Consider the following 16,276-nt stretch of genomic DNA (forward strand, 5'->3'; position numbering starts at 1 on the left):
CCTTTCCGGATCTCAACTTATTCTCGGATACTGCGTTCACAGTATTCTGTATGTCTACACAAGAAGGAAAGTCATCTGTAAGTGAATTACCTGAATTATTGTAAGACATTTGTAAAAATGTAGACTAACGAATTCCTTGCGAATAAAACAACTTATCTGAAACTATTTCTTCTTCGCAGAAAAAGACCTACATCTATGTATCCTGTGTAAGGCGGCAGTTGCACAAAATTACCATTTGCTGTAATTGTGAGCCGTATGTTTGTTGTAACATGTTAAAATTATTTAACCTCAGCAGGAACAAAAACGAACGCGAGAAGTCTTCGTAAATATGTTCATGGTACTTCTCTTTATTATATGTGAACAAGAATCCTGCATCTTAAAACAGTCTTCACAATACGGTCGCATCAACATCGCTGTGGGTCGCCACGAAGGCCCCTATATATATGACGCTCTGCTGCCGTCCCACGGAAGACGCGTGTTTGATCCCCGCCGTGGTGATCGTATTTCGATGAAAGCGGCATGTCATAGCGTACTTCAAGACTTCAGTGCGCGTTAAAGAACCCCAGGTATTCGAAATCATCCGGAGCCCTCCACCGCGGCTGCGGCGTCTCTCATAGCCCGAGTCGCCTTGAGACGCTAAATTGGGCCAATAAATAGGCCAACCGACCACAGCGCTGGTAGAACGCCAGTACAGACAGCTTAGTTGTTTTTTTTTTATGTCGAATACGAGGTACACAGGATGTTCAGAAAAATGTGTCCGAAAATATTTGGTGACTGCCTTCATATTAGAATTGTTTTGTTGTGGAAGAGATCTTAAACGGTCCCTAAGTAACCTCTACAAATATATAAAAAAAGCGCGTTATCCTCCCCTGTGTTTTTCATGTTTTCATCCTCGTTCTAGCGTTCTTCTGCGTCTGGAACAGCCCTTGGCGCATCCCGTGAACAAAGAAGCTGTTTGGCTCTGAATTTCGCGAAGTTGAAATTTTCCTGATGTGTTGAAGGCTCCATGTTGGCTTTACATGTTGTCTTGGAGAAGGACTAGATTCTACCTGTACGAAGTATTTCGAATAAGCCACAGTAAAAAGCATTCTGCTACACTTATATTGTACCGCCTGTACAATCACATTCACGTGGTCCAGATATATTCGCCTTTTTTAAGTTTGTATGCTAGTACGCACAGTTCGTGGAAGAGGCGATCGCAGGACTGTAGCATGAAAATGATTATTTCTTCAACAGAAAGGAAATGTGTAGGCTAAAACACGCTTATTTTCAATTGTCATCAGCGTCATCTTCGTAAACATGGCGTATAGTGGGTAGCTTGCTGTGCTGGGTTGTGATGGCAGCGTTATCATCATCGAGTACCTTGCATATGCTAAACCGCTTATTTGTCATCGCCATAACGTAGGGGGTGTCAGACAACAAAAATGCACATTGGACAAGCCTAGGCTTTAAGTTGCTTCGCCTTTAAATATTCTTGCACCGTCTCTGAGTCCCCAACTATAGTATACGACGTGCCTCGTAATCAAATCGGGGTTTAGACATGCAAACCCAGAAAAATGGTTAACTATCGCACTGCTTCCTCATCGAGCTGGCACAGAAATGCATCTAAACGGGCAACCCATTCCACGGCTTACGGGGTCCCAGTACACGGGGTTCTTCATGCCTTCCGCAATATTTACAGCACTGACGAACGTCGTCAGCACTACCAAGGTAAGACTGTCATTAGCTATGCTGAAGTAAAACTGCGATTCGGCCTAGTTGGAATATATACATCTTGAAACTTTTGCGCAAGCTTTCAAGATGGCGATGCTGAAGTTAGCTGCAGTTGCGCATACAGTGGGCTGCAACCTCTTCGTTCATGTGGTGAACACGTTGCTTGATGCAGAAATGCAATAAGCGGGATGAAAGTTGCACTGCAGCATATTTACAGGGTGCCAGGGGACCTCTTCAGATATCTCTTTTAATGTCAGTTTGAGAAATTTTGTGCAGGATATTGATATAATTTACGATGATACTGTTCAAAATAAAGAAGAAAAGCGCGCGTGGTGCACATGCAACGCCCACGGGCACTGGCACGCTCACTTCCTTGCACTGCTAGTGACACGCAGATATTTAGGGATGGGTCCGATCGCCGTAACTTGAAGAGATTTCGTCTAGAGTGGTGGCCTGTGACCCTTGCAACAGTCGTGCGAGGCGTGATTGCATCTCCGACTCTGCCCCGTAGCAGCGATTTCACCTTTCGTCGCATACACCGTGGACGCGGTCAAACTCCAAGACCAGTGTCGATGCACCTGCGGTGATGGCCACGTACCAATAACGATTTACAAGACGAAGCCATGAGGTGGCCGCCAGCGCAACTGTGCAGCGTACCTGGCCCGCTGTTTTTCTGGCTTGTGCATGTCGGTAAGCCAGCTCTTCTTGAACTGCTACAGTTGGAGCATTCCGAGCCATGTTTGAGTGACGGGCAGCTCGGTCAATGTCTGCTTCCACCTCGCCGAGCTCGCCGCATGCAACGAATTCCTGTGGGTCTTGAACTTCGGTCTTCGCGAAGTCAGTCCAGGATGATTGGCTTTGGCTTGTCTGCAAAGTCCAGTGTTTCATGTGCTGTCGAGAATTCAGCACAGGCTCTCGTTTCGGCTCTTCCACCGACTGAAGTTCATGGGACAATGGTGCATCAAGTTCGCGGAGCTGTGCAAGTCCGGCGTCTGGCAATCCCACTTTCTGATTCGGCGTGTGATCACTGGCTGAGCTGCAACCCATGTCATATGAAGCTTCGCAACGACCGGCTGAGCCGCAACCCAACCAGGGAGCTGATCGGTATGCTCTATTCCTCGGTGGCTACTCGGCGAGCTGCAGATCGTGAGCGTACTCTTCTCGAACGTCGGTTTGTCCAGGCATTGCGAGTTGCTCCACCAGTGCGAAGCAGTGATGCAAGTATGCCACATGCCTGGTTGACTGGTGTTTCAGTTTATGCCCATATGTCAACCAGCTGTCATCGAACATGAGCACGCGACGTGATTGGTCGACAGTTATCCCAGCTTATGCCCAGCTGTTCTCGAACGTGAGCACGCGACTTGATTGGTCGACAGGTGTCCCAGCATATGCCCAGCTGTTCTCGAACATGAGCACGCGACTTGATTGGTCGACAGGTGTCCCAGCGTATGCCCAGCTGTTCTTGAACATGAGCACGCGACTTGATTGGTCGACAGGTGTCCCAGCGTATGCCCAGCTGTTCTCGAACATGAGCATGCGACGTGATTGGTCGACAGGTGTCCGAGCTTATGCCCATCCATCAATCAGCTGTTAATAAACATGCTGTTTCGTTCGGAGCGTTCTGAACTGTGACCAGGTCAAGGGCAACAAGTTGTACACGTGAAGTGCTGGGAACGGTGGCTTTGTCTTCTGCAGTGTTCGCCTGCAGAACGAGTTTTTTGAGGCTCATCAACTCGAAGCCGAAAGAAGTTAAATTCTGAAAGACTGGTACTTACGTGTCTGCGCAGACGCACAAATATGTTTACCGTCGTATCTTGAACTGCGATTCATCACTAAACAAACTAAATGTTACGCGTATTCGTTTGAATCTCTGGCTTACAATTTATGATGGCTATCATTGAGCCTGTTTTGAACAATTTATGATGGCTATCATTGAGCCTGTTTTGAATTATAATCGGTTATGCTTAAAAAGTGTGCCCGGCGCCTCACTGACATAGTGGTCAAACGAAAACAGCTGAACTGCTTGTTCCACGTTTGTTTATTTCTCACAGTCCGGAGATGCATGGTGACAAAGTGTGCAATAAATCGAGCTCAAGTTTCGAGTTAACGTTTAATGACAAATCAAACATTTTGACCGTTGTATTAGCAGGCCATACGAGCTTTCTAAAGGGCCACCTGTTTTATAATACATAGAAGATAATGACTGAAGCAGCGCCTAGATGCATGCTACTGCATACGTGAGAATTATATAAACATGTTAGTTCGCAAGAAAGGCAGCAGACTAAGGGAGAAGGCAGAAAGGTTGACCAGGAGGACATCCAGTTGGCTACCCTACAAAAGCTGCAAGTAAAGACCTGTGCTCACAAAATATTTTACTGAATACGCGAGCAGGTATATATATATATATGTATATATATATATATATATATATATATATATATATATATATATATATATATATATATATATATATATATATATATATATATATGAAGGTATAGTACCATAAAATTAATATGAAATAGGGCGAGGAAACATTTTACTCGCCGAGTAAAAATAAATTCTATCCCCGTCGTTAAAATATCAACAAAAAATCAGCTGTTTTGGCTATAGCATCTGGTGACTTACAGTAACTTCATTTACTTTTTGCGTTTAGAAGTAAAGTTGATATGTGGGGTTTAACCACCACTTGATTATGAGAGACGCCGTAGTGGAGGGCTCCGGAAATTTCGACCACCTGGGGTTCTTTAACGTGCACACAAATCTGAGCACACGGGCCTACAACATTTCCGCCTCCATCGGAAATGCAGCCGCCGCAGCCGGGATTTTAGAAGTAAAGTGAAAGGCTGATCATGCCAAGAGCTTTCAAACCACTACACGACCAGGTATGAATGCTTATTTCACATATGACGCTGCTTCGAATAAAGTGACAATTGATAAACGTGCATGTGTCATAATGGGAACATGGACACCAAATTGGCACCCTTTGTTGTAAGTTGCAGCGAAAGCTGTTCTGAAATTACAAGGGTCGCGTCCGCCGTAGTTGTCCGCGGCCGCCGGTAGTGTCCGTGGTCACTATCTTGCAAAATAGAAAAAAAAATAAGTTAGCTCTAAATGCAGTGGTATTTGAACCCAGGTCCCCTGAATGTCTGCCCAGCATTTTACCAAAGAGCCCTGCCAGTGCTTGAAACTGTTTCAAACTGGGCTTAGGCAGGCTTGATGTCGAGATACAAATCACGTTAATACGAGTAATAGTTTTAGAACAGTAAAGCAACAACAAGATGCCACATAATACGAATTGCTTAACGAGTGGGCCGTTGAATGCTATAACCTTTTACAAAAGCTTCAGTCTTAATAATTCATTCTCGTCAGGTATACAGCATAAAAAAAATGGACGAAATTCTTCGCGTAACATAGCAGGTAGTGCGTAGTGGGTACCACGCTTCTCTTAAGAACGACGAAGGGTGGCAGTGTGATTTCCTCCCGAATACACAAAAATTATAATTAATGGCTTAGTGGCTACCCTGCAAGTGTGCTTGCAGGAGTTACCAAAAGTGTTTAAAAATGCTCTGAAAGACCGCTCTTTCAGCTTTCTTTCACTGTGACTGCGCTACGCGTTCCATGCAGCCCTGGCGGTTTTTGATATTACTTTTATCTAAGGTTCTTGTAATAGCAAGAAGGCTTACTTTCGCGACACCTTTGCACGGTTCAAGCATGCTTATGATAGGAGTCACGTACAGTTTACATCGCAACGCTGCGTGTGCACGTTGGAAAAGTCCAGAAGTACTGGGTGCAGCCTGCAGAGTCGTCAGTGCTGTGGTATGATCTTGCGTAATATCACCGGCATACCATAGGTAGCCTCAATCCGTAAGTAAATTGGAGATGTTTATTTACACTACGAAGAGTTACGGAGTCGAAATGGAACTCTGGAGTGCCAGTGTGACGTTATTTATTACTAGAGTAGTAACTATTGAAGTAGAATGTTAAGGAGTAATTAGATGACTACTAGAATGTTCAAGAGGTACTAAATGTTAGGAAGTATACCTGAAGTAGCCATTTTTGTTGAAACATGATGCTGACAGTTTTCTCCGTAAAAGCAATATGTGCTTACTGTTGCTGAATAGAAATCAAACTTGCCACTGACGTAAAGCCGCTTTTCGTGGAGCTGTGTGTTGAAGCGTGTAGGAATAATGGACCGGCGCGCCATGAATTTCTGGGCGTTTCTCACACTGTTCACTTGTCGGTCGAACTTGACCTGTAATTGCCGATAATGCAATGAATAATTAGGGGAAATATTCTGCTCGCGCAGAAGCATTACTAGGATTTGAGGACATCTGTGTATGGCGGCATCTTTCAGTGGCAGCGATGGCGTCCAACCATAAGTGAATGGAAAGTATGCAAAAGAAAAGCACATCTGACGAAAAACATTTAGCCATCAAAGACGACCTCTGGTTATGTGTGGCAGAGCCCCACTGGAGCATTCTGGTAAAATTGCAGTATCACACTGCAAAGCCTCTGGCTTCCCAGGACACTTGCACATTGCCCATTCAAAACGAATGGGCCCCGTTGTAAATAATAAACACTCTTGGAAGCTACGTGGTTTGTAGCGTGACACTGCAATCTCACTAGAATGTTCCAGTAGGTTTCCGCTGCATATACCCGGAGTCAGTTTTGGTAACTAGCCTTTTCTGTCAGATTTTTTTTTCGCTCACTTCCCATTCAGTTACGCCAGGTAACCGCTGTTGCTGATGAGAGATGGTGCTACGTGCACATATCCTCAAATACTGTCCGTTCATGTGCATAAACGTATTATTATAAAGGCATTCTGCAACCAAAGATGCTTATCTGGATGTCTTGTTATTTGATAGGAACAAAAACGCTTTGTGTGTGTGTGTGTGAGAGAGAGAGAGAGAGAGAGAGAGAGAGAGAGAGAGAGAGAGAGAGAGAGAGAGAGAGAGAGAGAGAGAAGCGGCAGGTGAAGAGCCACGCATCTCCAGGCTCCAGTATGCACAAGTCAGCTGGCCGTAAAGCGATCACTTATGCCCGACAGCAGCCGTAAATCTTGTTTTGCAACCAAACTTCATAGTTCTACCATTGGGCAGAAGACGACGCTCACTATTTAGCAAGTTGTAATTTGTAAACTACAACTATAGCACGCGCCTAACTATATTAGCAATAAACGCCGACTTTCAAGTGACAAAAAAAAAGTCGCACCTTTCGGAGCGCTTTTCTGTCTCACAATAATGGTAGTTTTCTTACTTGTTTGCGCTTCCTTTCTTAAAACTCCCGCGCATCTTACGTTCGTTGCGAGGCTGCTGTGTCACGCTGATATCGCGTAAGCCACTAGCGACATGTGTACCGGGCGCGTGAGGTCAAAAGAGGAAAGCCGCGCAACACAGGTGGTGATTATTACTAGTTAAAGGCAGCCTAATTCTTTGGCCGGATGAGACATTGGATTTATTGAGACGTTCGTGGCCAATCTGCAAAGCTTAGGTAAGGCCTTGCTCGGGTCTCCCGGCCAATTTTTGGCCGGACCGGGGTCAACAAGCGCAGTTGTCCGTCGGGCCAGGCTTTTGCTGGAGCCCAACGTTGGTGTGGTGGTAGTCCTCGACATGAAAGATTACCCAAGGGCCCACGCCAGCTTGCTTTAAACGAGTGTGTATATACGTTTATTGGTTGCACGGCGCTTGTTTAGAGGCGCGTGATGCGAGCTCTCAAGTTTCAGAACGTAGAAGAAAGTGATAGCTGGCGAAGAAAAAATGTTGACGGTACCGATACGTGATTTAGCAGATAAATATATAGTATGGTATATTTTTATTTATTATTTATTCATATGTCAGCCCAAGGGCCAAGACATGAGTTGGGGTTACATATCTGGCACGTACAAAATCATACGGGGAAACAAGTTTCACACTGTACGCTCAAGGCGCACACTATATGGAGATAACAAAAACAAAAACGCAAAACTATATCAGAATACATCCCGCACAGGTCACGGATAAAAGAAACATGTTCAAATACATCTCGTACACGTCACCAAAAAGAGGAAAAAGATATGAAGTGATACAGTACATATTGAACATATTGATATAGTACATTGAACATATTCAACCGACAAGGAACAAGCAATTTGGTCACAAATATTCTGACAAAGCCTTTTCGAACCTTTGTAAATCGCAATGTTCGATTATGTATTGAGGTAATTGATTCCAGTCATCAATGCTCCGAACCAAAAACGAATACTTGAATAAATCTGTTCTGTAGCTAAGTGGTGTGATATGTTTCGAGTGTTTTGTTCTGGATGTGGTAAATGGCTGTAGTGCGATGTGTTTCTTTAGGTGAACTTTCTAGTCTCCATTGAGTATCTGAAAAAAAAAATATCAGTCGATTATGTTGCATTATTCGTTTCACCGTCATTAAACCGGCTCTGTCTCTAAGCTCGCTAATAGACTGAGTTCTGGAATAGGAGATGAAGATGAACCGTAAGGCTTTGTTTTGTATACGCTCACGTTTTAGTGCATTTGTTTTGGGTTATGGTTCCCATAGACGACTTGCGTAGGTCAGTACTGGAAGAATAGTCATTTTATACGCCATTGTTTAAGCTTCCGGGGTGGCATCGTGAAGTTTTCGTCGTAACGACCAAAGTTTACGCATGGCTTTATTGCAAACACTGTCAACATGCATGAACCAGTATAGTGATACGTAATACAGACGATATGTACAGTTTAAGAAAGAGATAAGCATCACACATCACGCCCAAAGAATAAGATGCCAACATGCGCATCTCAAACCACCTGCTGCTTTTTCTGACTAGATTTTACTACGACGTGTCTTCATTCACGTTTCCTTCCCTCATTCATTTAAGTTTAATTCGTTTGTTCCAACAGGATGCTTGCGTCTGAAGTACTGTCGCCTCACTTGCAGAGCTGAACCACAAACTTTCTCCTTTTTATATTTCGCAGATGAATTGGATGGCTATTTCAAGAAACTGCACGGGCTCATAGAGGATTCGTACACCAGCAACGGGAACATGTCTGTTATCATGGTATGCCATAGTGTGGGATGCCCAAACCTACGCTACTTCTTTAGCCGTCAACCTCAGCCCTGGAAAGACAAATATGTTCGGGCGATGGTGACCCTCGGAGGGGCATGGGGCGGTGCTGTGAAGGCGCTCAAGGTCTATGCCTCTGGTGAGTCTCGAAATGCTTGTTTCTCTACTTTCGTAGCTGCTGTACGGTCATATTTAAGGCCAACAGAAGTAACTGGTATATGTACACAGCGAAGCTCGAGTAGGGACACTATAGGTAGGGAAGAAGTCACGACGTCGACTATTTATTCCAAAGAAATTGTAGTTTCATATTTAGCTTTATGTTCCTCGAAGGCAAGCTTCTGTAATGTCTAGGCTGCGTTCAAAATACGCGATAATAGCCGTGTGGGCATAATGAGCATTTGTTCCAATACCGTTGCGCACTTCAGTGACTAAGCAGCTTTCTTACAATGTAGCTCTTTGCATGACGTGAAAACGCCAAATTCGGGAGTTTATTATTCATTATAAAATTGGAAGCTATGTTCTCGAATACATTCAGCAATTTTGAGAAATGCCCAGCCTCACTTGTCGAGGTCATTACTTACATTTAATATCACGGACAATTAAAGCCACGTGTTTTGTAGCCATGATAAATGAACGGCAGACGAAGAGGCGCGCTCTTCGCTGTTCATTCTGCCCTCGTCCGCATTGAGATATGTGTAAAACCTAACTTTTGTATTTCTGTACAATTTTTTGTATACAAAGTCTCTATTGTGACACCCGCTACGTTAACCCTCCATAGCGAAGGGAGCATAGGCGGAGAGTTTTTGTATTTAGGGAGGGGGCGGGCGTCACTTTCACTATCTCTCTCCAAATATATATATATATATATATATATATATATATATATATATATATATATATATATATATTATTTGGAGAGAGAGAGAGAGAGAGAAAGAAAGACAGGCTCCCCCCACTTTTCGCCTATGAAATGATGGTTACTTTTTAGCGTTGTTGTTTCTGCGCTTATAAGGAATATACAAACTTGAATTCAGCTAGTGCAGTGAAAGCTGTGTTATCAATTGCGAGCATGTGGTATCGCTAGCGACTGCTTTGTCCCGTACAAAGAACACTTTATTAGAGTAGCGAATCACTATAACAGACATCGCTGCTCACCCACACACACAAAATAACGCATAAAGTTTTGACCATGCCGCTTTCTCACGTAAAGGATTAAGCACTCAGAGACGTCAGCTACAACGGTGTTATTGACACGCAGGTGAGAATCTGGGCGTGGTGGCGATCAACCCACTGTCGGTGCGACCCGAGCAACGGTCCACACCCAGCTTGGCCTACATGATGCCCAACCATCTTTACTGGAACGAATCTGAGGTTTTAGTGAAGACGTTGAACCGGAGTTATGGCTTGGCAGACTACGAAGCCTTCTTCAAGGACATCGGCTTCACGGATGGTTACGAAATGTATAAGGACACAAGGTCGTTCATGCTCGACACCACGGCGCCAGGCGTCGAGATCCATTGTCTGCACGGCCGAAACGTCAGCACCATTGAGAGGTATGACACGCTGAAATGAGCTGTAGAGAGATGTTTAGGCTAAATTAAACTTTTGATAATACTAAAGGAGGGAAATGATTGAATGGAACGATTGAAGGATCAGATATTCCTCATTATCGTCACCAATCAACATAGGTGGAAAGTAAACGGGAGAGCTAAATATAAAGCTCCCAAAATAGGGCATAAATGGAATAGAACATTGTCAAAGTTTCGCGAATGAAGCCTTCAAAAATATTATTGCAAATTAAGTCTACACCATAACATACAAGTTAACTAGAATATATTTATTAGAATAGCTCTGAAGCATAGATTTGCCAGTTCACAAATTGCCTGAAAGCTCGAAAAGCCTGCTGCATAAGAAGTCATAACACATAGCAGACTGCAAGCTAGAAATGTCTAATGTCCAATTGAATTACTTAAAGGAAGCGAAAGGACGTACTCGGCGAATTAGTTAATTTTAGGGTGGCAACAGCTCCGCCAATTGCGCGAATTTGATACAATTCTGCATTTTCGCATCAAGCAATTATGAAATTCAGAAATTGCACCGCGCACCGCCAAAATGCCTGACTAGCCTAAAAAATTTTTTTTCCAGTTGCGCTAACTTCCGCGAGAAACGGAGGCCGCCTTGACCATCTGCAGGTTCGTGTCATCAGTCGGTCCAAGCGTGCAGACCCTAACCCTAAACCAAGGTGTCGGGACACTTTCAAAACGTGATAAACCTTATAGTAACAACGCCGCGCGCCCATTGGTCCGCTAATTTCAGCGGACACCTATCGGGGGGACGACGCAATTTGAAGACAAAAATGCGTGGCCGTACCTGCCAATGCTTTCCCGAAAATATTAATAATCTAGTCGGCAAACGTAGCCATGGCATATTAGAAAGGGAAGCTGGTAGCGCATGTCGGGTTTTCCGCGCGAGAACAAACTCGACATGCTCCAAGCGCAGGCTTTTCTGGCGACCATGCTGGTCGCTGTAGCAACGGTCATAAAACATTTTTCGGTCTTGAGGTTGCGTCGTCCCGGCGATAGATATACGGTGCCATCGCTGTGCCTACTAGCGTGCGTCGTTGTTGCTTTATGTGCTTGAATGCGTCCTCAAGCGAGCCGAGAAGTTATACCTATAAACCTAACCCCACCGTGTCTTTCGTTTCCTTCTTCTCTCTGTGTCGTCGTTTTGTTCTCGCGCTATAACTATCATCGTCCCACCGTGAAATGACGAAAAAAAAGGGGGAGGGGCTGTACTTGTTAAAAGAATTTGTTGGCCCCGATTTAATCCACGCAGAATGCAGCTTAAGCCTCCTTTGCCGCAAGATTCCTGCGGAAAAGCGTATTATGATTTCAAAGGAGTTTGCACAAGGCGCGTCTTAACACATTTTTTTCAATTGCTGATGTTTGTATAGGCCGCGTAACTGTCAGAACTAGTATGATCGCTGACGTCTAAAAAAGTTACTGGCAAATACTTGGATCTGTGTATGACTTTCCTGCAGCCCTAAAAAAAACAAGCAAAACTGTGGACCAGGTGCTGCTGACCCACCAGCTGTGGAATTGAATCTCGGCTGGGGCGGCCACATTATCGTTGGAAAGAAAAGTGCTTGAGGCCCGTGTGCTTAGATTTAGGTGAATGTCAAAGAACCACGGGTGGTCGAAGTTTCCGGAGCCTTCCACTATATACGGCATTTCTCATAACCACATGGTGGTTTGAGACGTTAAAACCAACAACTGTTGTTAATAAAACTGTGCACCAATTTTTTTCGCCCCCCCCCCCTCCTCGGTTTTACGAATCTTCTGAATTTCAAGGTTGCTAGCTTGGCAGATCCACATTTAAATTCTCTAGGGTCTGTGAAAGGATTTGGCAGGCGCGGCATATACTAATGTCCACTTTCTCTTTGTTTGTTCAGTGGGGTGGTTGAAATACTACTTTTATTGTAATAGCAGTCACGTTTACTCTGCATGATTTAGGCGATGTTGAATGGTTTGTACACATTTTTTAATGCAAGTCTTCTTTTTCATACTGCTCCAAATTTGGTCTTTCGTGATAAGCAATGAATGTGTTTTTCCTCGTAAGCTGCACCAAATTGGGAATTTAGTGCTGGCAAAAGTAACATTTCGCTCCTCAAAAAATTCCTCAAAATTTTATTCTGGCTCTTGCGCCACTGCACTTTGTTCTGCCAATATCCGTTTTTGGTAAAAGTAGGTGTATGAGCGGAAAAGTAAGCATTTACAGAATAGTACGAGTCCTCTACAACTGTCACAGCTGACCAAAGGTTGTTTCATGTGTGTCGGATACCCAGGAAATACCGCGGCAACATTTAGGCGAACTGGACTCGGGACATAAAGCTCTGACCACGAATAAATCTGGTCTCTCGAGCAGGCTCGAAAGGTTTCGTAGTCTCTCTCCCAGCTGGTCTCACGTACTCTCGGTCGCCGTCAATCAAGCTGTGAGGCAGCTCGCAACATGCCTTAGCGGTATACGCTATATAAATCCAACTGAATATGAAGTTAAGAAATGAGTGTGACAAATTAAGATCGTCTTATTGAACTTTCAAATTAATGATTATTAATACTTCGGTGATCATCATGACTCAAAGCCTAATATTTCTATAAATTTTAAATTCAGGGGAGAGAGAGAAAGAGAGAAACCTGGTGAATCTTGCACTAAGCCGCGCCAGGCTTGACATATCGAAACTCGACGGTTGTGAGGACTAATCTGGTTTCTTTTAGCTTGTTTCGTGGCCTCAGCTATGGGTGATGCAGGTTGTTTCAAGATTAATTCTAGGCCGTTGCTATAGGCTGTAGCTATAGGTGATGTTACGTTCTTTTTGCGGTGATTCTCTGCGCAGAGAGGTCTCAGTTAAACGAGACAGGCAGACATGACACAGATGTCCAAACTCCAGAGACTCGCGCTGAAATCAAGTGTTCGCAACTCTTAGATCTGAGGGCAGGCCGTCGTAAGCCTTCCATCTATTCGGGGGTGCCATTCTCTCCTAACTTCATTTTATAGTGAACCGGTGGGGAGTAGTGGGATGCAAACAGTTTCAGTGACGCACACGTGATAGGCCGCACAAATTGCGGTTGCCTTGAGCAGCTTCTCTGTTAAAGCATCTAATGAAAATCACTGTGTACTGTATAATGTAAGTGGTTGGAGTGAAAACATGTAATGAAAGGAATTTGAAGATGACTGTTTACTGCCAAATCTCGCGTAGTTTTTAGTCAGTTTGAATAGAACTGACTTCTGAAAAAGATTGGCTACATGGGCTCATTGGTATTGTATTTTTGAAAGAAGTATACTTTCTTAGTGTGCAGGGAACATTTCTGGATGAAGACAGAGAGCACTGAGATTTTTTGAAAAAAGTGACTTTGCGTTTTGAATAGCAGACGTTTGTTGCGTTGATAACTTACACAGCCTCCTTTAATTGCAGCATACGAGCGTTCACGGCCGTAGTATATTTTCTCAAAACATCAGCGTTATTTAAAACCACTGAACTCATGTCAAAAAAGCTCAGCTGATCCTGAAATAGATCTTACGACTGGCGATACAACCGCAGAGCTTCTTTGAAGTACGTCGTCTCGGTAATGTCACCCATATAACGGTAAGAGTTAGACGCGGTTCGTATATAATAAGACTTATGAGCCTAGGGTCGCCGATTGTGACACTGCAATTCACGCATGTGCAGGATCGAGTACCACAAGCCTGGTTTTCCGGACATTCAGCCCGAGGTCGTGTTCGGCGACGGTGACGGCACCGTGAACATTCGCAGCCTGCGGGGCTGTTTGCGCTTCCAGAGTGGCCAGAGACAAGCCGTCTACGAGAAGACTCTCGACAACGTGGAACACATGAGCATACTCTACGACAAAACCGTCATCGACTACATCAAGACGCTCGCTGTGGGACACTGACGCAATCGAGCGGGGCCCCAACTCGAAGCATGGCAATGGAGCTATGCGAGACAGTGTTCGGTTGTACGGTCACGGTGTCACTGCGTCATTTCAATCTCTAAACCCAGTTTGGATGCGAGAGGGAACGTAGTTATGCCCAGTGGCGTCTGCCACAAGATTTCATTTCACTTTGTCCAAGCAACACGGCATACGCTTTGACCACCTTCTCGCGGAAGACTCGTTTTGCGATCGACTGTTCACGGCTAGACTCACGCGTGGCATTCTTCTCCCTCGTTATCTTTTTGACCTTTTATTTTATTTTTTTGCTTCCCTCGTGCTCTACCATCTCTTATGAAGGACATCACTTCTGGTCATACCGTGGACACTGTGGAGCGGCTTGCGCTCTGGTCAGCTTACGTACACGCGTGGGGCGTGGCACTGGTGGCATTCGCGTGGACTTGTGGAAAACATTTCGATGCTTCTTGGACGTGAGCACGTGCAACGGCCACGACTTGTGCGGTGGGTTGTTTGTGCTGGAGCAGCTCGATGAGTAACTGGGGGTGTCGCATCAGTTATTTATGTCATCCTTTATCGAAATGTGTGAATTTCACCAAACTGCATATGAACACGGGAAACCGTTCTGCACGAATGTTGTGTTTCTGATCATCGCCTGACGTGGCTTCGTCTTACCACGCACGGGCCTGGCCCTTCTTGCGCTCATAAAGCCTGTGAGACGAGCGTGCCGTCTCGCTTCGAAAGCACATCAATGTATTATTCAACGTAAATGGGCGAGTGGTAAAAACCTTCTAAAAAACTAATATAAAGTGTGACAATTTCGGAGTCCTGATATATTTACACGAATATCATGTACTTCTACAAAAAGCCCCCAAGTCGGTCGCTTAACGCCATGTGATTTACAGCGTATACTGCGACGAGAAAATCAGTACATGCCTTTATTGCAAACTGTAATATTTTACTCAGAAATATAGTGATGTGCGAACCTTTTTCAATCGAAAATTTACGTGTTGGAAACAAAAACCGCACACTTGAGTATCATGCATTGCTGCCAATGAATTTGTGTCGCGTTTTTGCGCAGCTGCAGTGCTCACGTGAAAAGCGTTCATGTATTTGCCTGAGACGACTAGTCGTGCAGTACGCGTAGGTGAATGTGATGCTTCAAATGCGAGGTTTTGAAGGCTGCCTTTCCGGATCTCAACTTATTCTCGGATACTGCGTTCACAGTATTCTGTATGTCTACACAAGAAGGAAAGTCATCTGTAAGTGAATTACCTGAATTATTGTAAGACATTTGTAAAAATGTAGACTAACGAATTCCTTGCGAATAAAACAACTTATCTGAAACTATTTCTTCTTCGCAGAAAAAGACCTACATCTATGTATCCTGTGTAAGGCGGCAGTTGCACAAAATTACCATTTGCTGTAATTGTGAGCCGTATGTTTGTTGTAACATGTTAAAATTATTTAACCTCAGCAGGAACAAAAACGAACGCGAGAAGTCTTCGTGAATATGTTCATGGTACTTCTCTTTATTATATGTGAACAAGAATCCTGCATCTTAAAACAGTCTTCACAATACGGTCGCATCAACATCGCTGTGGGTCGCCACGAAGGCCCCTATATATATGACGCTCTGCTGCCGTCCCACGGAAGACGCGTGTTTGATCCCCGCCGTGGTGATCGTATTTCGATGAAAGCGGCATGTCATAGCGTACTTCAAGACTTCAGTGCGCGTTAAAGAACCCCAGGTATTCGAAATCATCCGGAGCCCTCCACCGCGGCTGCGGCGTCTCTCATAGCCCGAGTCGCCTTGAGACGCTAAATTGGGCCAATAAATAGGCCAACCGACCACAGCGCTGGTAGAACGCCAGTACAGACAGCTTAGTTGTTTTTTTTTTATGTCGAATACGAGGTACACAGGATGTTCAGAAAAATGTGTCCGAAAATATTTGGTGACTGCCTTCATATTAGAATTGTTTTGTTGTGGAAGAGATCTTAAACGGTCCCTAAGTAACCTCTACAAATATATAAAAAAAGCGCGTTATCCTCCCCTGTGTTTTTCATG

General features: G+C 44.4%; 1 protein-coding gene across 1 annotated transcript; it reads left to right on the plus strand.

Moving 5' to 3' along the window:
- Window positions 1-8,711: 8,711 nt before the first annotated feature.
- On the plus strand, window positions 8,712-14,842 carry LOC142775979 (lysosomal phospholipase A and acyltransferase-like). Its single transcript, XM_075878651.1, has 3 exons — window positions 8,712-8,903; window positions 10,023-10,317; window positions 13,992-14,842. The coding sequence occupies exons 1-3, from the start codon at window positions 8,744-8,746 to the stop codon at window positions 14,212-14,214; spliced, it is 678 nt and encodes a 225-aa protein (XP_075734766.1). The 5' UTR covers window positions 8,712-8,743; the 3' UTR covers window positions 14,215-14,842.
- The last annotated feature ends 1,434 nt before the right edge of the window (window positions 14,843-16,276 follow it).

The sequence above is a fragment of the Rhipicephalus microplus genome, chromosome X (assembly GCF_043290135.1).
Source record: "Rhipicephalus microplus isolate Deutch F79 chromosome X, USDA_Rmic, whole genome shotgun sequence".
Taxonomy (NCBI): Eukaryota; Metazoa; Arthropoda; class Arachnida; order Ixodida; family Ixodidae; genus Rhipicephalus; species Rhipicephalus microplus.

What these genes read in the sequence shown, in the direction of transcription:
- LOC142775979 (XM_075878651.1), top strand. Translation starts at nt 8,744, where the DNA reads ATGTCTGTTATCATGGTATGCCATAGTGTGGGATGCCCAAACCTACGC. An exon ending in GCTCAAGGTCTATGCCTCTG is followed by an intron (nt 8,904 to 10,022) that starts GTGAGTCTCGAA and finishes ATTGACACGCAG; the next exon opens with GTGAGAATCTGGGCGTGGTG. An exon ending in AACGTCAGCACCATTGAGAG is followed by an intron (nt 10,318 to 13,991) that starts GTATGACACGCT and finishes ACGCATGTGCAG; the next exon opens with GATCGAGTACCACAAGCCTG.